Source organism: Protomyctophum parallelum, assembly GCF_964188405.1.
Source record: "Protomyctophum parallelum genome assembly, chromosome: 6".
Lineage (NCBI taxonomy): Eukaryota > Metazoa > Chordata > Actinopteri > Myctophiformes > Myctophidae > Protomyctophum > Protomyctophum parallelum.
In genome coordinates, this window is record NC_139701.1 from 14,259 (window position 1) to 36,517 (window position 22,259).

Genomic DNA, 22,259 nt, shown 5'->3' on the forward strand with positions numbered 1-22,259 from the left:
CAGAATATTCGCTGGATTTTCCTTAAGCTTTTGGTGTGGAAGGTTGACAGTTTGTGGAGATCATTTTCTGTCGTTCTCCAACATTCAGAACCGTATAGCAGCGTAGACAGGACACAGCTCTGGTACAGTCTAAGTTTGGTGTTGGTGCTGTACTGGGCCGACTTCCAGACGTTGTTAAGCCTCTGTAAGGTGTTTCTGGCCTTGCTGATCCTGCTTGTGATGTCGCTACCTGCGCCTCCATCGTGACTTACTACGCTGCCTAAGTAGGTGAAATGTTCTGTTGTGTGTAGGTTTATTCCTTCTATGTGTACTGGTGTGGGGTTTGGAAGGTAGCACCTTGCCATTACCTTTAATATATGGTAAGATGGACGCTGTCTGCATGACTCTCTCTCTGTCACCAGGCTGGATTGTCCTGTTTTTAAACGTCGCAGGCATCAGATCTACAAGCTCACAGCGCGGCGCGATGCAACGCGCTGTGAGCTTGTAGATCTGCTCTTGTAGTGTGGGAGGAACCAGGAAGTGTCTCGTTCCCTTCCCCCTGTACACACACATCACGTGTTGTGCGTACACTGGCAAAACCTGTTTTGTCTCTAGACACTCCCTAGCCTACTCTATGTGTGTTAGAACACAGTCGACCATTTTGACACAACACTTTTTCCGTGCGTCTAGAGTTCTTTGTCTTTTTAGTTCAGTTTGGATTTGTTTGAAGACCACCTCTCCCGAGATGGCCTCCTGGTGGATTACCTCCATGGCACACCTGGTTTTCCACAGTTTGTTTACAACGGTGCAAATAACAGTCCAGTAGAACTCCTGTTATACAGCAGACATTCTTTCCTCGAACACCCCGTACATGGCAGCATTAGAGTTATAGTTTAAAACCAATTTGTGGCATTTCCCCCCCATACAAAGCTAGACCTTTGGCAGTCCACTAGCAGGTGCTCAATTGTCTCGTCTGCACCACAATGTAAAATTGGGCATTTAACGGTTCTGACGAAGCAGCTCCATTTTACAACTGCTCGTACAGCTGGTCTCCTCACAGAGACCAGCCACATGACGTCTCTCTTCTTTTCGGAGATATCTTTACTACTATTATTTTTAATACACACCCGCTTTTGATTTTCATCCAGATATTTATAGGGAAAAATGCCACCATATAAGTCATCACATATTTTAGCATAAATGCGTTTACTTGACATATCAGTCCAGTCAATATTTAGATGAGCAGAAATAGACACCAAATCACCATACATCACTTTACAATAAGGCAAAGAGCTTCTTTTTGGTCCAGCTCAGTGCCTCCCCTATCCACATAGCCCCCCCCTCTCTCTTTCTCTCTCTCTACCGCTCTCTCTCTCTCTCTCTCTCTCTCTCTCTCTCTCTCTCTCTCTCTCTCTCTCTCTCTCTCTCTCTCTCTCTCTCTCTCTCTCTCTCTCTCTCTCTCTCTAACATTGCTTAAAGGAGCCTTCAGTGATTTAGACAAAACCTGGTCCACCCAGGTAATATGACGTGCACGCTCTACAGTGGGGGGACGTGCAACAGGCCAACAGCACGTGCACCAAGGATTGGATGAAGGCTGGATCTAAAGTTTTTTTTTACCCCAGGGGTTAACTGGGGACATATAAGGAACACCTTATATGGTCAGTGCACTCTATAGTAGGGAGGATTATATACAAAGTGATATCATCAAGTTTTTGGACAAAGGTCAAAGCACATCAAGGTGCTTTGCTGTCCTAGTGCCCTGTATCTGTGTGCACACACACACACACACACACACACACACACACACACACACACACACACACACACACACACAGCGGTGGTGTTATGTTACAACCGGTTTCCATGTGAAATGTTGTCACATGACAGCTTTTGTGCATCACCTCACAACTATGGTGATGCATGCCTCAGTGACAGACAGCGCCTGTGCGTGAGTGCACGTGTGAGTGCGCGCGTGCGTGAGTGAGTACTTTCCCCAGAAGGCAAGACTCGACTCATGTCAAATCAATTCAAATGAGATTTACTGGCATGAGAAAACATACGTTTGTGTCTGTCTCTGATTGGCTTACGCTGAAATCAAATCTTACCCTAGAACCAAATTCCAATACCCTAAATCTCAGCCACTCCACAGATTGAACTCTGCTAATAAACAAACCGCAACGATTTACATTCAGACACTGACATTATGTGATTGTCTACAGTGTATTTCCTGTGTGAGTCAGTGTGAGTCAGGGAGTGGCCGAGATTTTGCAAACAGCAAACATTTCCTCTCTTTTTTTAAGATGAGTTTTTGGCTTTTGTGCCTTTGTTGATAGTTACAGTGAAGACAGACAGGAAAGAGGGAGAGAGAGAAGGGGAGAGACATGCAGCAAAGGTCGTCATCAACGGGACTCGAACAAGCGACGAGCTGACGTGACAATAAGAGCCTATTATGTGGCATTATGTGGCATGCACCTGGACTAGGCCAGCATTGACTGTTTCCTGCTGTATTGTGACTGTAATCTTGACAGGTTTCCTGAAGACCAAAGATGAGTCGGCGTGAGGAGAGCGAGGAGGAGGGAGCTGACAAACATCTCATCCACAGAGAAGAGATGAGACGCCGTGAGGAGAGCGAGGAGGAGGGAGCTGACAAACATCTCATCCACAGAGCAGAGCCTCCTGACTTCAGTAATGAACCTGGACCTCCAGATACAACGTATGTGAATCCTCCTATACAATTCAAGGTTCAATGCTGTACTTTATTCTTCCATCTTGTGTACACTACAGGTACATAAGAGTAAAACGTGGCTTACTTCAGACAATGCAGCAGCATTATATACACAACACACTGTAATACAACTATGTGATCTCATGCTAAGTTACATGAATGACAAAAACAAGACGTAACATCTAATAATTTTGTATCAATCCTGTTCAAAGTTAATCTACAGATTGTAAGTTACTGTGTGTGCAGTTTGTGAATGAAGTGGTACAAATCAGTGTGCTGTTCAGTAGACAGGCTGGCTGCTTGTGTGCATGTATAGTATGTGAACAGTAATATGTACAGTATGTGTACAGTATGCAACAAGCCATGTTTAAACTATCACCCGTTATTGTATTGTATATTTAGTAAGTATTGTACAGTGACATCTAAAGTCTCTGTAATGTTTATGTTGTACTATTACTATAAAACTAAAATAAAGGGATTTAAGATCAATCTATATAATAATAATAATAATAATAATAATAATAATAAAAAAACTTTATTTGTATAGCACCTTTCATGACATGAAATGCAGCTCAAAGTGCTTTACAGAACAATGGAGAATAAAAGAAAAGCAAGGCAACGACATTAAAAAACAAGCAGTAATGCAGTACAGTGAGGACATGAAAAATAAAAAATATAAGATCATATGGCTCTGCCTCCTACTGACTGCCTATAGTCCTAATCTGGTGTACTTGTGCCCCCTCTTGGCCAGGCCCTGTAACTACAGTCTTTTACATGCCTAGTAAAACCACAGCATAACAATTTATATAATGTTTTTTGCAATTTTAGTTTTCTTTTCGCTGCAATGTTGTGAGAGGAAACTAAAAGATGTTACCCTTGTATACATAAAATGAAATGTAACAATAATACAAAAAAAATATAAATTGACAATGTCATTCACACAAACAATGTTATGATTCCAGAAGTCTGTACCACAGAGCAGAGTCTCCAACACCCAGCTACATGTCTATGAAGAGTGACACGTCTAAAGGACTTCCTCATGACTTCAGTAATGAACCTGGACCTCCACACACACAGTATGTGAATCCTCCTGTACAATATACACACTATAACACTATACAATATGCACACTATAACACTATACAATATACACATAACACACTATAACACTATACAATATACACATTACACACTATAACACTATACAATATACACATTACACACTATAACACTATACAATATACACATTACACACTATAACACTATTCAATATACACACTATGGTCCTCTCCTCATTCAGAAAGGAGAAATACGCCACAGTGTAACTGATGCGTAATGATATCGTATTTATCTGTCCGATCAAGCTGCGATTTGCTCCCGTGATATTCAGGGAACCTGCGTGGTGTAATCACTTCATTTGTGCGGATCGCTGAGTGTATCCTTTCCGCATTTTTCCCAAGCGATTCGCCTGGTGTCGCCTGGTTAGTTGGAACATCCACGCCCATTCCACACCATATAAGGCAACAGTAAATCTCGAAATACGTCATCATAGCCGGCACAGAGGATTCCCAAGCTTTAAATTATATACAACAGCCGCGATGAGCTTGTAGAGCAGTTCATTTTGACAGGAGGGTCTCTGCACGGACAGATCTTCAAGCAAACAGCGCGAGTTGTATATAATTATAAACGAAACTTGCCAACTTGGCACGCATTGCTTCACTCCTTGTTAAATGTCAGAACGTTAATAAGTTAACTGATGTTAGTTACTTTCACATAATGAGAAAGAAGTTAATTTGTACTGTTCACCACACGACCAAATGCTATATTACAACTCGGCAATGATAAAAGCCCTTACTGATGAATGCACTGCAGGGTTATAAAAAAAAGAACTATTGCACACTCGCCTGCAGAAGTAAAATAGACTTTTTTTGCTGCATTGATTCATGCGGGGAATAGATTAATATCATCTCACTGTCATCTGTCTGAATGCCATGTGGAGAATGGATTTGTTCTGATCATGGACACGTAGGCATATAGCTATTTAAATGCTCAACCATATACGGCGGGTAGCCGATATCCTCTTTGTCAGCCTAAGTGCAGGTTCATTGCATGATGTCGTCATTACAATGATTTGCGGGACATTTGTCACCAAACTTGATTGATCTCATGATGATGTACAGCCTACACAGCTACAGTTGCCCATATTATAATTAAGGTGAGCTGGCTTAAAACTATGACAGTCAGACTGACTCAAAGGAGCTCCATAACCAAACAATTTAAATACTGTAGGCCTACTGCAGGCATTACTACACTAAACAACGTTGGATCCGTACAGTGCAGAATGCAGATAAGTGTATGTTCTTATTATAATTGTGAGTTTGTTTTTTAACATGCAGCGCGAGTCAGTGAGAGCCGATCTACAAGCTCACAACGCGTTGCACTGCGAGTAGAAAGCTGTCAAGTGAGCAGCGCAATCGCGCATGCTAGAAATATCCTAATAAATAAATAAAAAGGTGTCGGGCTTGCAGGGGCAGTTTCTGTATGGGACTCTAGGCTAACTTGCCTCTAGAATGCATGCATTTAGGCATACTAGTGCACTCAGCTTTTATATATATATAGGCTATAATTTTTTTATGTGCTGACCGACCAATATGTTGGGGACACATGCCTACATATTTTATCTGAGATTTGGGAACCATTTATTGATTCATCATGAAGACTAAAGCCTTCTGAATAAATATACGCAAGCGTACATGCCTTCTATAATAATAATAATAATATATAAGATTTATATAGCGCTTTTCTGGGTACCCAAAGTCGCTTTACAGAAAGAGGTACAGACATATTTATTAGAAAACTATTTAAAAAGGTTAAAAACTAGAGATCAAAATCAAAAGAGGGACAAACAAGAAGGTGTGTGTGTGTGTGTGTGTGTGTGTGTGTGTGTGTGTGTGTGTGTGTGTGTGTGTGTGTGTGTGTGTGTGTGTGTGTGTGTGTGTGTGTGTGTGTGTGTGTGTGTGTGTGTGTGTGTGTGTGTGTGTGTGTGTGTGTGTGTGTGTGTGTGTGTGTGTGTGTGTGGGGGGGTTATGTAGGGAAAGCCAGTTTGAAAAGGTGGGTTTTGAGTGTGCTTTTGAACATTTGGAAGGTGGGGGGGGGGGCAGCTCTGATGTGGGTTGGGAGTGAGTTCCAAAGAGAAGGGGCAGCCACTGCGAAGGCCCGGTCTGTCTCCCCATGTCCGTTTGTTGGATCTGTGGGGTTCCAGTTGGTTGGCAGTGCTTGACCTGAGGGAGCGGGAGGGGACATGGCGGTTGATGAGTTCAGAGAGGTAGAGGGGGGCCTGGTTGTGGTGAGTATTTTAAATTAAATTCTTGATTGGTTTGAGTAGTTTGTTTATTGTGGAGAAAAGTACTCTGGGGTTGCCACTGCCTGACTGAATGAGTCCAGAGTACGCCCTCTACGCCATAGTGAGAGGTGGCGGAGCAATTTGCGGAGTTTCCGACCAACCAACGTCACCATCAAGTTCACAGAGATATCCATGAATTCCGAATTAATGTGGGAATCCACATAAATGCCTGTCCACTGAACTCACGTTAAGCTCACGCCTCATCAATCACCCCAGTAATCAATAAATCAAATAATCAAAAAAAATGATCAGATTTTATAACCCTGCAGTGCATGGCAATTCATCAGTAAGGGCATTTGGTCGTGCGGTGAACTGTACAAATTAACTTCTTTCTCATTATGTGAAACAGTGAAAGTAACAGTAACTGTATCAGTTAACTTATTCACGTAATTTATTAACTTATTTAACAAGGATTGAAGCAATGCGTGCCAAGTTGGCAAGTTTTGTTTATAATTATATAGGCCTACATATAACTTGTGCTGTTTGCTTGAAGATCTGTCCGTGCAGAGACCTGCCTGTCAAAATTAACTGCTCTACAAGCTCATCGCGGTTCACTGTTGTATAACTTGATCTGTGCAGGCTATGATGACGTATTTTGATATTTCCTGTTGCCTTATATGGTGTGGAATGGGCGTGGATGTTCCATCAAACCAGGCGACACCAGGCGAATCGCTTGGGAAAAATGCGGAACGGGTACATCCGGCGATCCGCACAAATGAAGTGATTACACCAGTTTCCCTGAATAACACGGGACCTAATCTCATTTACACCTGTGCGTACATTTCCATTGTGAATGAGGACCTATAACACTATACAATATAGTACACCCTGGTCATCATTCACAACGAAAATGTACGCACAGGTGTAAAGGAGATTAGGTCCTGTGTTATTCAGGGAAACTGGTGTAATTGTGACCAAGGCCGAATCAGCCACACAGTATTATCGTTTATTACTTTATAAGACATTAATTATTTGAGGTGCACTATTGAAAGTGTGAAAGGTATCAATGTTGTACAACCCTATTGAGTGAATAAACCTGGGACTATGCCACCGTCTTATTAATTGAAGAGCAACGGAAACTCTTTTGTTGTTCTTATTCTTAGCTTTAGTTTGTTCAAGGGCACACTAGGTTCACGTTTTATCAGGTAAGAGAGCAATAACCATAAATAGGCGGAGAGAGACTGACACTGAATCATGGATGAAAAAGATAACATAGGCCTATGTTTATTGTCCTATACAGCGGCGCTCTAAGATGGCCGTAAAATACAATATAGCCTACTACTCTAAAATACTCCTAGAATCTAAACTAAACTACAAAAGAAACAATAACACTACAACCAATACTAAAATCGTTTAACTACAAAATGTGCAAAGTGCATTGGGTTAGTTCTTTTCCTGAGCAGAGAGGGAGCCTCCAGTCCATCCAGCATCAATACGTTGAATCAGAACGTCTCTGTTGTTTATGTATTGTTATTTCTGTCTGTATGATTCCAGAAGTGTCCACCACAGAGCAGAGTCTCCAACTCCCAGCCTTCTGTCTGTGAAGAGTGACTGGTCTAAACCAGGAAATCCTCCTCTCTTCAGTAACGAACCTGGACCTCCTGATTCACAGTATGTCAACCCTCCTATAAATATATACAACACTATAACACTATACAATATACACTATAACATATTTTATAGTGACGGTGAGAAGGCGGGCAGCTGTGTTCTGCACTAGCTGTAAACGCCTGAGTGACGCCTGGTCGATGCCAATATACAAAGAGTTGCAATAATCTATTCTTGATGAAATCAAAGCATGGATAACCATCTCCAGCTGTTTTTAGGGGAGGTAGGATTTGACCGTGGCGATGATTGGAAGAAGAGAGTTTTAACGACGGAGCTGATTTGTTTATTAAGTTTGAAATATTTATAAAAAATAAAACCAAGAGGGGGGACAGTGGCACAGTCGGTAGTGTTGTCGCCTCACAGCTAGAAGGTCCTGGGTTCGATTCCCGCTGTGGGCGCTGGGGGCGTGTTCTCTCCTCTACGTCATCAGAGCCCATACCCGAGGCGGGGTTGGCGAAAGGGCCTTTCTGTGTGGAGTTTGTATGTTCTTCCCGTGTCCCCTAGGGTAGGTACCCTCACATGTTCTCCCCATGTCCCCTAGGGTAGGTACCCTCACATGTTCTCCCCGTGTCCCCTAGGGTAGGTACCCTCACATGTTCTCCCCGTGTCCCCTAGGGTAGGTACCCTCACATGTTCCCCCCGTGTCCCCTAGAGTAGATACCCTCACATGTTCTCCCCATGTCCCCTAGGGTAGGTACCCTCACATGTTCTCCCCGTGTCCCCTAGGGTAGGTACCCTCACATGTTCTCCCCGTGTCCCCTAGGGTAGGTACCCTCACATGTTCCCCCCGTGTCCCCTAGGGTAGGTACCCTCACATGTTCTCCCCGTGTCCCCTAGGGTATAGTACCCTCACATGTACTCCCCGTTTCCCCTATAGTACCCTAACATGTTCTCCCCGTGTCCCCTAGATAGATAGATAGATAGATAGATAGATACTTTATTTGTCCTTTCGGAAATTTGTTTTGTGCACAGCAGTCATCAGGATATACATAAAACATGCAAACAAACAGATCACACAGTACATAGACAATAAAGAAACAGTGCCAACAGAAGGCCACCAGTCATAGTTCCAAGAGGCATCACATCACACTTTATGCACGGAACTGAGATGGGGCTGTTTGTTCATAAGCCCTATACTTATGGGAACAAACCATCTTGAGGCCCTAGCCTGCAGGGAAGGTACCATATACCGTCGCCCTGATGGTAAAAGATGGTATTGGCTGTGTAACGGGTGTGTGTTGTCCCTAGTAATAGCTTTCTCCTTCCTGAGTACCCATTGGGTCTCATACATTGAGGTCATACTCTCAAATCGTACCCCAGCTATTTTACTGGACACGCTGATGATTTTATGGAGTTTGTTCTTATTAACCAATGATAATGAGCCATACCATGAAACAAAACAAAATGTCAATGCACTCTCCACAAAGGATCGATGAAAAAGTGCCATGATATTTTTTTCAACGTTATACTGTCTCAGTCTGCGCATAAAATGCAGCCTCTGCTGACCTTTCTTGTAGATGGAATGAGTGTTGGAATTCCATGTCAGCTTGGAATCGATCGTTGTACCCTATAGTACTTATATTCGTCCACAATCACTACCCCATCCCCACCAATGACTATTTCCTGGTGTGCATGGGCACCAGTCCTAAGGTCCAATATGACCTCCTTAGTCTTTTTGATATTAAGCTGGAGGAAGTTACTCCTGCACCAACCGGCAAACTCGTCCACTGTTCTTCTATAGCTTATCTCATCATCCTCAGTCAGACCAACAATAGCTGTGTCGTCTGCGAATTTAACAATACAGGTGTTGTCTGACTCACTCCTACAGTCTCTTGTGTACAGCGTGAACAATACCGGTGAAATCACGCTCCCTTGCGGAGCCCCCGTGTTGGTCGTAATGGGGAGAGATATTGCTTTATTCACCTTGACCTGTTGTACCCGCTCAGTCAGGAATGACTCCACCCACCTGATGATATTGGTGTTAACACCCATATCAAATATCAAAGAGTTTCCTCATCAAAATATGAGGTCTCATTGTGTTAAACGCAGAGGAGAAGTCTACAAAGAGTACCCGAGCATATCGTTTCTTTTGAGGTTTATCTAGATGGTAGTAGATTTTATTAAGCATAAGAAGAAGAGCATCATCAGTGCCCCTCCCCTTTCTATATGCAAATTGCAAGGGGTCCATTTCATGTTGCACATTATTAAGGAGGTTATTTAAGATAATGCGCTCCAAGCTCTTTATTAACAATGTTGTCAAGGCAACTGGCCGATAGTCGTTAAGGACTTTGGGATTGGACATTTTCGGCACTGGAACTATAAGCGAGGTCTTCCACGCTTTTGGTACATAGTGTGTATCTAGAGATACCTGGAACATGTGTCTCAGTACAGGGCTGAGCTGCTCCCTACAGTCCTTAAGCACATATACACCTAGTGTATAGTACCCTCACATGTTCTCCCCGTGTCCCCTAGGGTAGGTACCCTCACATGTTCTCCCGGTGTCCCCTAGGGTAGGTACCCTCACATGTTCTCCCGGTGTCCCCTAGGGTAGGTACCCTCACATGTTCTCCCGGTGTCCCCTAGGGTAGGTACCCTCACATGTTCTCCCGGTGTCCCCTAGGGTAGGTACCCTTATATGTTCTCCCAGTGTCCCCTAGGGTAGGTACCCTCACATGTTCTCCCCGTGTCCCCTAGGGTAGGTACCCTCACATGTTCTCCCCGTGTCCCCTAGGGTAGGTACCCTCACATGTTCTCCCAGTGTCTCCTTTAGGGTATAGTACCCTCACATGTTCTCCCCGTGTCCCCTAGGGTAGGTACCCTTATATGTTCTCCCAGTGTCCCCTAGGGTAGGTACCCTCACATGTTCTCCCGGTGTCCCCTAGGGTAGGTACCCTCACATGTTCTCCCGGTGTCCCCTAGGGTAGGTACCCTCACATGTTCTCCCCGTGTCCCCTAGGGTAGGTACCCTCACATGTTCTCCCCGTGTCCCCTAGGGTAGGTACCCTCACATGTTCTCCCGGTGTCCCCTAGGGTAGGTACCCTCACATGTTCTCCCGGTGTCCCCTAGGGTAGGTACCCTTATATGTTCTCCCAGTGTCCCCTAGGGTAGGTACCCTCACATGTTCTCCCGGTGTCCCCTAGGGTAGGTACCCTCACATGTTCTCCCGGTGTCCCCTAGGGTAGGTACCCTCACATGTTCTCCCCGTGTCCCCTAGGGTAGGTACCCTCACATGTTCTCCCCGTGTCCCCTCGGGTAGGTACCCTCACATGTTCTCCCCGTGTCCCCTAGGGTAGGTACCCTCACATGTTCTCCCGGTGTCCCCTAGGGTAGGTACCCTCACATGTTCTCCCCGTGTCCCCTAGGGTAGGTACCCTCACATGTTCTCCCTGTGTCCCCTAGGGTAGGTACCCTCACATGTTCTCCCCGTGTCCCCTAGGGTAGGTACCCTTATATGTTCTCCCAGTGTCCCTAGGGTAGGTACCCTCACATGTTCTCCTCGTGTCCCCTAGGGTAGGTACCCTCACAAGTTATCCCCGTGTCCCCTAGGGTAGGTACCCTCACATGTTCTCCCCGTGACCCCTAGGGTAGGTACCCTCACAAAAACATGCAGTAATCCTGGTCGGAATGTGTTAAAGACATAACTGTTACAATTGCTCAATTCAACAGACCCATTCAAGATTCTAAAAACGCCTTCTCAATCCTGACCTAAGTTTTAAGTGTTTAGAGAGGCACTTGTCTTTATCTCCTTGGGCAAATCATTCCATTGCACCGTTTGTACTACATGGAATACAAGCTACTGTTATGCTAATTAATGTCTGTTATTTACTTAGTATTATTTCTAGTACACTTGTTAGGTAGGGATAGGTCGAGCCTGGCTCATGGACTATTCACATCATCATGGTGCATCGGCAAGAATGGGTAGACAAGGAGATTCCGTTTGAGCCTTTTATTTCCATTGCACAGACACGCATTTATTGAGCAAGGAGGTGGTGAGGCATCACGGTTATGGTTTTGAACTATGAAAGATAGAAACACATAATTATTATACAATTCAACCACATTTAAACAATACACCAAGTGAATATTCTCCTAAGTCTGTAATCATTGCATTTCCCTGACGTTCACAATAGGCCAAGCACATGTGCATTTGCATTACACAAACATTTATACTATGAGCTTCAATGAGCTTCAAGGCAAGCAAGTAGCTACAAACACACCTATGCTATGAGCTGCAAGGCAAACATGTAGCTATAATAGACAGTATATCCATCCCAAGCCCAATAAGTACAACATATGCATTCATGAATTAACTGGACTCACTTCAGTGACGCATAACCGTGGCCTGCTGAGACTCCAGAGCAGAGGGCTCTCCGCTGGTTGCTGCTGCTGCTGCTTCCAAACATGACTGCATGGACAAGCACTCAGGCAGTATATGTAGCTGGCCACTGATTGAGGAGTGAGTGAGAGCAGGTGTGATTAGTGATTGAGAGGGAGTGACAGCACGTGAGGTGGGTGGGTCCAACACATGGAATAGGCCAGGGGAGGGTTGTTGCTGCTCACCAGGATGACTCTTTTCTACAAGTATTATTCACTGTCTCTGTTGTTTATGTATTGTTATTTCTGTCTGTATGATTCCAGAAGTGTCCACCACAGAGCAGAGTCTCCAACTCCCAGCCTTCTGTCTGTGAAGAGTGACAGGTCTAAACCAGGAAATCCTCCTCTCTTCAGTAACGAACCTGGACCTCCTGATTCACAGTATGTCAACCCTCCTATAAATATATACAACACTATAACACTGTAACACTATACAATATACACTATAACACTATACAATATACACTATAACATATTTTATAGTGCCGGTGAGAAGGCGGGCAGCTGTGTTCTGCACTAGCTGTAAACGCCTGAGTGATGCCTGGTCGATGCCAATATACAAAGAGTTGCAATAATCTATTCTTGATGAAATCAAAGCATGGATAACCATCTCCAGCTGTTTTTAGGGGAGGTAGGATTTGACCGTGGTGATGATTGGAAGAAGAGAGTTTTAACGACGGAGCTGATTTGTTTATTAAGTTTAAAATCTTTAGCAAAAAATAAAACCAAGAGGGGGGACAGTGGCACAGTCCGTAGTGTTGTCGCCTCACAGCTAGAAGGTCCTGGGTTCGATTCCCGCTGTGGGCGCTGGGGGCGTGTTCTCTCCTCTACGTCATCAATGCCCATACCCGAGGCGGGGTTGGCGAAAGGGCCTTTCTGTGTGGAGTTTGTATGTTCTTCCCGTGTCCCCTAGAGTAGGTACCCTCACATGTTCTCCCCGTGTCCCCTAGGGTAGGTACCCTCACATGTTCTCCCCGTGTCCCCTAGAGTAGGTACCCTCACATGTTCTCCCCGTGTCCCCTAGGGTAGGTATACCCTCACATGTTCTCCCCGTTTCCCCTAGGGTATAGTACCCTCACATGTTCTCCCGGTGTCCCCTAGGGTAGGTACCCTTATATGTTCTCCCAGTGTCCCCTAGGGTAGGTACCCTCACATGTTCTCCCTGTGTTTCCTAGGGTAGGTACCCTTACATGTTCTCCCAGTGTCCCTAGGGTAGGTACCCTCACATGTTCTCCCTGTGTCCCCTAGGGTAGGTACCCTCACATGTTCTCCTCGTGTCCCCTAGGGTAGGTACCCTCACATGTTCTCCCCGTGTCCCCTAGGGTAGGTACCCTCACATGTTCTCCTCGTGTCCCCTAGGGTAGGTACCCTCACAAGTTATCCCCGTGTCCCCTAGGGTAGGTACCCTCACATGTTCTCCCCGTGACCCCTAGGGTAGGTACCCTCACATGTTCTCCCCGTGACCCCTAGGGTAGGTACCCTCACAAAAACATGCAGTAATCCTGGTTGGAATGTGTTAAAGACATAACTGTTACAATTGCTCAATTCAACAGACCCATTCAAGATTCTAAAAACGCCTTCTCAATCCTGACCTAAGTTTTAAGTGTTTAGAGAGGCACTTGTCTTTATCTCCTTGGGCAAATCATTCCATTGCACCGTTTGTACTACATGGAATACAAGCTACTGTTATGCTAATTACTGTCTGTTATTTACTTAGTATTATTTCTAGTAGTATTATTCACTGTCTCTGTTGTTTATGTATTGTTATTTCTGTCTGTATGATTCCAGAAGTGTCCACCACAGAGCAGAGTCTCCAACTCCCAGCCTTCTGTCTGTGAAGAGTGACTGGTCTAAACCAGGAAATCCTCCTAACTTCAGTAACGAACCTGGACCTCCTGATTCACAGTATGTCAACCCTCCTATAAATATATACAACACTATGACACCTTAACACTATACAATATACACTATAACATATTTTATAGTGGCGGTGAGAAGGCGGGCAGCTGTGTTCTGCACTAGCTGTAAACGCCTGAGTGATGCCTGGTCGATGCCAATATACAAAGAGTTGCAATAATCTATTCTTGATGAAATCAAAGCATGGATAACCATCTCCAGCTGTTTTTAGGGGAGGTAGGATTTGACCGTGGCGATGATTGGAAGAAGAGAGTTTTAACGACGGAGCTGATTTGTTTATTAAGTTTGAAATCTTTATCAAAAATCAAACCAAGAGGGTGGACAGTGGTACAGTCGGTAGTGTTGTCGCCTCACAGCTAGAAGGTCCTGGGTTCGATTCCCGCTGTGGGCGCTGGGGGCGTGTTCTCTCCTCTGCGTCATCAATGCCCATACCCGAGGCGGGGTTGGCAAAAGGGCCTTTCTGTGTGGAGTTTGTATGTTCTCCCCGTTTTCCCTAGGGTAGGTACGCTCACATGTTCTCCCCGTTTCCCCTAGGGTAGATACCCTCAAATGTTCTCCCCGTGTCCCCTAGGGTAGGTACCCTCACATGTTCTCCCCGTTTCCCCTAGGGTAGGTACCCTCACATGTTCTCCCCGTTTCCCCTAGGGTAGATACCCCCACATGTTCTCCCCGTGTCCCCTAGGGTAGGTACCCTCACATGTTCTCCCTGTTTCCCCTAGGGTAGATACCCCCACATGTTCTCCCCGTGTCCCCTAGGGTAGGTACCCTCACATGTTCTCCCCGTGTCCCCTAGGGTAGGTACCCTCACAAAAACATGCAGTAATCCTGGTCGGAATGTGTTAAGGAGATAACTGTTACAATTGTTTAATTCAAAAGATTCAGGATTCTAAAAACGCCTTCTCAATCCTGACCTAAGTTTTAAGTGTTTTAAGTGTGTTGTCTTTATCTCCTTGGGGAAATCATTCCATTGCACCGTTTGTAATACATGGAATACAAGCTATACTGTTATGCTAATTACTGTCTGTTATTTACTTAGTATTATTTCTAGTAGTATTATTCACTGTCTCTGTTGTTTATGTATTGTTATTTCTGTCTGTATGATTCCAGAAGTGTCTACCACAGAGCAGGGTCTCCAACTCCCAGCCTTCTGTCTGTGAAGAGTGACTGGTCTAAACCAGGAAATCCTCCTCTCTTCAGTAACGAACCTGGACCTCCTGATTCACAGTATGTCAACCCTCCTATAAATATATACAACACTATAACACTGTAACACTATACAATATACACTATAACACTATACAATATACACTAACATATTTTATACTGACGGTGAGAAGGCGGGCAGCTGTGTTCTGCACTAGCTGTAAACGCCTGAGTGACGCCTGGTCGATGCCAATATACAAAGAGTTGCAATAATCTATTCTTGATGAAATCAAAGCATGGATAACCATCTCCAGCTGTTTTTAGGGGAGGTAGGATTTGACCGTGGCGATGATTGGAAGAAGAGAGTTTTAACGACGGAGCTGATTTGTTTATTAAGTTTAAAATCTTTATCAAAAATAAAACCAAGAGGGGGGACAGTGGTACAGCCGGTAGTGTTGTCGCCTCACAGCTAGAAGGCCCTGGGTTCGATTCCCGCTGTGGGCGCTGGGGGCGTGTTCTCTCCTCTACGTCATCAATGCCCATACCCGAGGCGGGGTTGGCGAAAGGGCCTTTCTGTGTGGAGTTTGTATGTTCTCCCCGTGTCCCCTAGGGTAGGTACCCTCACATGTTCTCCCTGTGTCCCCTAGGGTAGGTACCCTCACATGTTCTCCCCGTGTCCCCTAGGGTAGGTACCCTCACATGTTCTCCCCGTGACCCCTAGGGTAGAAACCCTCACATGTTCTCCCCGTGTCCCCTAGGGTAGGTACCCTCACATGTTCTCCCCGTGTCCCCTAGGGTAGGTACCATCACATGTTCTCCTTGTGTCCCCTAGGGTAGGTACCCTCACATGTTCTCCCCGTGTCCCCTAGGGTAGGTACCCTCACATGTTCTCCCCGTGACCCCTAGGGTAGGTAGCCTCACAAAAACATGCAGTAATCCTGGTCGGAATGTGTTACAGAGATAACTGTTAAATTGCTCAATTCAACAGACCCATTCAGGATTCTAAAAACGCCTTCTCAATCCTGACCTAAGTTTTAAGTGTTTAGAGAGGCACTTGTCTTTATCTCCTTGGGCAAATCATTCCATTGCACCGTTTGTACTACATGGAATACAAGCTACTGTTATGCTAATTACTGTCTGTTATTTACTTAGTATTATTTCTAGTAGTATTATTCACTGTCTCTGTTGTTTATGTATTGTTATTTCTGTCTGTATGATTCCAGAAGTGTCCACCACAGAGCAGAGTCTCCAACTCCCAGCCTTCTGTCTGTGAAGAGTGACTGGTCTAAACCAGGAAATCCTCCTAACTTCAGTAACGAACCTGGACCTCCTGATTCACAGTATGTCAACCCTCCTATAAATATATACAACACTATAACACTGTAACACTATACAATATACACTATAACATATTTTATACTGACTGTGAGTTGGCGGGCAGCTGTGTTCTGCACTAGCTGTAAACGCCTGAGTGACGCCTGGTCGATGCCAATATACAAAGAGTTGCAATAATCTATTCTTGATGAAATCAAAGCATGGATAACCATCTCCAGCTGTTTTTAGGGGAGGTAGGATTTGACCGTGGCGATGATTGGAAGAAGAGAGTTTTAACGACGGAGCTGATTTGTTTATTAAGTTTAAAATCTTTATCAAAAATAAAACCAAGAGGGGGGACAGTGGCACAGCCGGTAGTGTTGTCGCCTCACAGCTAGAAGATCCTGGGTTCGATTCCCGCTGTGGGCGCTGGGGGCGTGTTCTCTCCTCTACGTCATCAATGCCCATACCCGAGGCGGGGTTGGCGAAAGGGCCTTTCTGTGTGGAGTTTGTATGTTCTCCCCGTGTCCCCTAGGGTAGATACCCTCACATGTTCTCCCCGTGTCCCCTAGGGTAGGTACCCTCACATGTTCTCCCCGTTTCCCCTAGGGTAGGTACCCTCACATGTTCTCCCCATGTCCCCTAGGGTAGGTACCCTCACATGTTCTCCCCATTTCCCCTAGGGTAGATACCCCCACATGTTCTCCCCGTGTCCCCTAGGGTAGGTACCCTCACATGTTCTCCCCGTTTCCCCTAGGGTAGATACCCCCACATGTTCTCCCCGTGTCCCCTAGGGTAGGTACCCTCACATGTTCTCCCCGTGTCCCCTAGGGTAGGTACCCTCACATGTTCTCCCCGTGTCCCCTAGGGTAGGTACCCTCACATGTTCTCCCCGTGTCCCCTAGGGTAGGTACCCTCACATGTTCTCCCCGTGTCCCCTAGGGTAGGTACCCTCACATGTTCTCCCCGTGTCCCCTAGGGTAGGTACCCTCACATGTTCTCCCCGTGTCCCCTAGGGTAGGTACCCTCACAAAAACATGCAGTAATCCTGGTCGGAATGTGTTAAGGAGATAACTGTTACAATTGTTTAATTCAAAAGATTCAGATTCGTCTAAAAACGCCTTCTCAATCCTGACCTAAGTTTTTGAGCCCTTGCAGTGACAAAATCACCCTAATAAAATTAAATATACAATAACTAAACTCAAGTCTCACCTGAATTGGCGCTTCGCTGAATCCCACCCCAAAAAGCGATTGTCCAATTCCAATCCAAATAGTTTAGCAACTGTTGCTATAATTATAATTATGCAGATCAAGCTTTCGCAAACCTCATAGCTGTGAATGTTATTTTGCATGGCTGTGGTCCCCTTTTACCCCTTATGAATTAGGGGCAGGGCCCCTAAGTTATTTTAACTTAAAAGTACCTTACGCAGTTTTAATCTTTTAAATATAAACTTGAGTTCCCTTATTAAGGGAGTGGTTGCACCACCTTTTAACTTAAAAGTACCTTACGCAGTTTTAATCTTTTAAATATAAACTTGAGTTCCCTTATTAAGGGAGTGGTTGCACCACTCAAACAATTACGAAAATAATAACATTAATAATGTAGTGTAATGTTCTGGACTGGTACTATAAGCCCCTGATCTCTGATGGCCCTATAAGGGGGGGGGGTCCCTTTAATAAACATAATAATAATAAAACTTTATTTGTATAGCACCTTTCATGACATGAAATGCAGCTCAAAGTGCTTTACAGAACAATGGAGAATAAAAGAAAAGCAAGGCAACGACATTAAAAAACAAGCAGTAATGCAATACAGTGAGGACATGTGTTTTAAGTGTGTTGTCTTTATCTCCTTGGGGAAATCATTCCATTGCACCGTTTGTAATACATGGAATACAAGCTATACTGTTATGCTAATTACTGTCTGTTATTTACTTAGTATTATTTCTAGTAGTATTATTCACTGTCTCTGTTGTTTATGTATTGTTATTTCTGTCTGTATGATTCCAGAAGTGTCCACCACAGAGCAGAGTCTCCAACTCCCAGCCTTCTGTCTGTGAAGAGTGACTGGTCTAAACCAGGAAATCCTCCTCTCTTCAGTAACGAACCTGGACCTCCTGATTCACAGTATGTCAACCCTCCTATAAATATATACAACACTATAACACTGTAACACTATACAATATACACTATAACACTATACAATATACACTATAACATATTTTATAGTGCCGGTGAGAAGGCGGGCAGCTGTGTTCTGCACTAGCTGTAAACGCCTGAGTGACGCCTGGTCGATGCCAATATAGAAAGAGTTGCAATAATCTATTCTTGATGAAATCAAAGCATGGATAACCATCTCCAGCTGTTTTTAGGGGAGGTAGGATTTGACCGTGGCAATGATTGGAAGAAGAGAGTTTTAACGACGGAGCAGATTTGTACACCAGTTTCCGTGCCGGGAATGGATTACTCCAGGTTAATGTCGCTGCCATAAACAACATACGCGAGTTTTGTTTTATGTGTTTAATCCGCCGTAATGTAAACAAAAAAAAGAAAATCCGTGTTCGCCGCGCAGATAGATAGATAGATGCATCCGTTGTGATGAGAAACCGGAAATCGTCACATGCTGTGGGCTGCTAGGGCTTCTGGGAAATTGAGGCCAATGTAAACGAATGGGGTTCAACGCCTCATGGAGGAGGGTCCTGTGCTGCGTCTCCCGGGTGTAGCAAGATGGCGGGTGGTACGATCGATCATAACAAACGGGGGGAGGTTTTTTCGCTCGATTTTCGCGGATTAAAAGCCCAAATAATTCAGCGTATGCTCTAAAGGTAATACAACAATCTCGGCAGTGAAGGGGGGTTGATTAAAAGTTGTGTAAGTCGTTTCCGACAGTCAAACTGTTAAGTTTAAAATCTGTATCAAAAATAAAACCAAGAGGGGGGACAGTGGTACAGCCGGTAGTGTTGTCGCCTCACAGCTAGAAGATCCTGGGTTCGATTCCCGCTGTGGGCGCTGGGGGCGTGTTCTCTCCTCTACGTCATCAATGCCCATACCCGAGGCGGGGTTGGCGAAAGGGCCTTTCTGTGTGGAGTTTGTATGTTCTCCCCGTGTCCCCTAGGGTAGGTACCCTCACATGTTCTCCCTGTGTCCCCTAGGGTAGGTACCCTCACATGTTCTCCCCGTGTCCCCTAGGGTAGGTACCCTCACATGTTCTCCCCGTGACCCCTAGGGTAGGTACCCTAACATGTTCTCCCCGTGTCCCCTAGGGTAGGTACCCTCACATGTTCTCCCCGTGTCCCCTAGGGTAGGTACCATCACATGTTCTCCTTGTGTCCCCTAGGGTAGGTACCCTCACATGTTCTCCCCGTGTCCCCTAGGGTAGGCACCCTCACATGTTCTCCCCGTGACCCCTAGGGTAGGTAGCCTCACAAAAACATGCAGTAATCCTGGTCGGAATGTGTTACAGAGATAACTGTTAAATTGCTCAATTCAACAGACCCATTCAGGATTCTAAAAACGCCTTCTCAATCCTGACCTAAGTTTTAAGTGTTTAGAGAGGCACTTGTCTTTATCTCCTTGGGCAAATCATTCCATTGCACCGTTTGTACTACATGGAATACAAGCTACTGTTATGCTAATTACTGTCTGTTATTTACTTAGTATTATTTCTAGTAGTATTATTCACTGTCTCTGTTGTTTATGTATTGTTATTTCTGTCTGTATGATTCCAGAAGTGTCCACCACAGAGCAGAGTCTCCAACTCCCAGCCTTCTGTCTGTGAAGAGTGACTGGTCTAAACCAGGAAATCCTCCTAACTTCAGTAACGAACCTGGACCTCCTGATTCACAGTATGTCAACCCTCCTATAAATATATACAACACTATAACACTGTAACACTATAACACTATACAATATGTAGCGTGGCCGGGACAGATATGAACACAGATGGATTTTGTTCATAACCAATGAACACATTACAGGCACGGTACACAAACCCCACCACCCCCCCCCACCCCCCCCACCCCCATGTTCTCAGGGACACTGCTTGGCGTGCTGAGAATGAGTTTGGGTTCCACCAACCTAAACAAACCTTCCTAGAGAAGGGAGGGGGGCTGAACCAGGACCCCTACGTAATGCGAGTTTTATTGCCCATTGGAATGCAGGATACTGATAGCATCTGCAGGACACAAAGGGGATACCCTCAATATCAGAGTTGGCCTCTCTGATATTCTCCAATGGAAAGCGAACAATTTGAATAAAACTGCTCACGTATTATGCCTTTGAACCATGCATATATATATTTCTATGTATTGGGGTTCAACAATATATATATCGTGTTGAATTAATGTGATGTGTGTCTGTAAATAATTATTTTCTGACTTCCCTGACTTCTATTTGACATACGGCTGTACTGTTTGATATCTCCACATGTATAAATTCATGCTGATTCCAAATATTCAGTCAGATGTGTTAACAGGAGTTCCCTAAGACTGTTTAATGCAGAAATAGTACTTTGGGCTTTAAGCAGAGGGGCAGTGCCACACATGACAGCTCACACACATCCAGCAGCTCCTTGCATGACAAGGACCACTAGTCTCCGCCTCTTCGATATAAGATGGCTGTCCAAGCAGCCATCTCTCTCTCTTCCGGCTCTCTACCTCTCATCTACTGGTGAAGGAGTAGGGAAGGTAGACACATGTCCCTTCCCCCCCCACAGCTCTCCTTCACTGACCAGGCCCTGGGTCGACTTCTGTCCCCACACCAGAGGAGCCATTCTGGGTAGACTCAGTGCCACAGTGGCCGGTTCCCAGAGACCGTGAGGCAACCCAGAACTGAACTGACTACAGCTCCTCTCTACACGCCTCTGAACACCACAGCGAGGATAAGACACCTCAAGTCTTCTCTACCGTTCAAATCTTCAAGAGGGTCAGCTTAAGCCAAGCGTCACCAAGAACGCACAGCTGATCCCGATGAGGGAAACCGGGGAAGCAAGCTGCCTCTGACGACTACAAAACCACCGCCCAGCTACATCCTTCTGGGCCTGCCATCCGCTGCCCCTAGCCGCCCGGGCGAGCTCAGCAGCACACGGCCCCAGCTACCACATGATGTACAGCTACAGACAATGGCTGGCGCCAGCCACTAGCCTCCCTGGCTAGCAACATGCAGCTACATCATCCTGGGCCTGCCATCCACTGCTGACGTCTCCTCCACAACACAGGCGAGCATATCTCACATGAAAAAATGGCAACTGAGTGTAGCGTTCAGGGCAGGTTAGATTGTTATTTTGAATGTAGAACTGCTAATTTTGAAACCTCTTTATTATTTCATGTTTCTCTTTCTTTATTTGTTTCATGAGATATCACTATTTACTTTTACCTGACCTTACTATGATCAAAAGGGTTCATTTAAACCTTTGTCAATTTTGGGATTGTTTGTACACATTTTGATTTTTAATAAATTTATATGATTTTCATTAAGAAGTCGTTGTGTATTCTATCTCAACATTTACAGTACAAGTACCGATTGGAATATTTATTGCAAGTCTGTCCAATAACTCATGTTACATTATACAGTGACGTGAGCAATATAATTATTATATTGTATTATTTTAATAATTCAAAATTCATAAATTATGAATATTGATATTTGAAATATTACATCCTGTCAGCTATTACCCCATTGGTGATACTTATTACAAATATACACTATAACATATTTTATACTGACTGTCAGTTGGCGGGCAGCTGTGTTCTGCACTAGCTGTAAACGCCTGAGTGACGCCTGGTCGATGCCAATAT

The 22,259-nt window shown here is 44.8% G+C and overlaps 1 protein-coding gene across 1 annotated transcript in view; it reads left to right on the forward strand.

Moving 5' to 3' along the window:
• Positions 1 to 2,525: 2,525 nt before the first annotated feature.
• Positions 2,526 to 22,259, forward strand: part of LOC310860836 (uncharacterized protein) — a gene marked incomplete at its 5' end in the record, with an annotated part of 140,345 nt that continues 120,611 nt past the window's right edge. The window contains 9 exons of the mRNA XM_083768026.1: positions 2,526 to 2,692; positions 3,667 to 3,780; positions 7,602 to 7,718; positions 12,358 to 12,513; positions 13,879 to 13,995; positions 15,115 to 15,231; positions 16,374 to 16,490; positions 18,475 to 18,591; positions 20,193 to 20,309. Of these exons, the coding sequence (XP_083624152.1) occupies positions 2,526 to 2,692; positions 3,667 to 3,780; positions 7,602 to 7,718; positions 12,358 to 12,513; positions 13,879 to 13,995; positions 15,115 to 15,231; positions 16,374 to 16,490; positions 18,475 to 18,591; positions 20,193 to 20,309 (1,139 nt within the window). The remainder of the gene's footprint in view (positions 2,693 to 3,666; positions 3,781 to 7,601; positions 7,719 to 12,357; positions 12,514 to 13,878; positions 13,996 to 15,114; positions 15,232 to 16,373; positions 16,491 to 18,474; positions 18,592 to 20,192; positions 20,310 to 22,259) is intronic.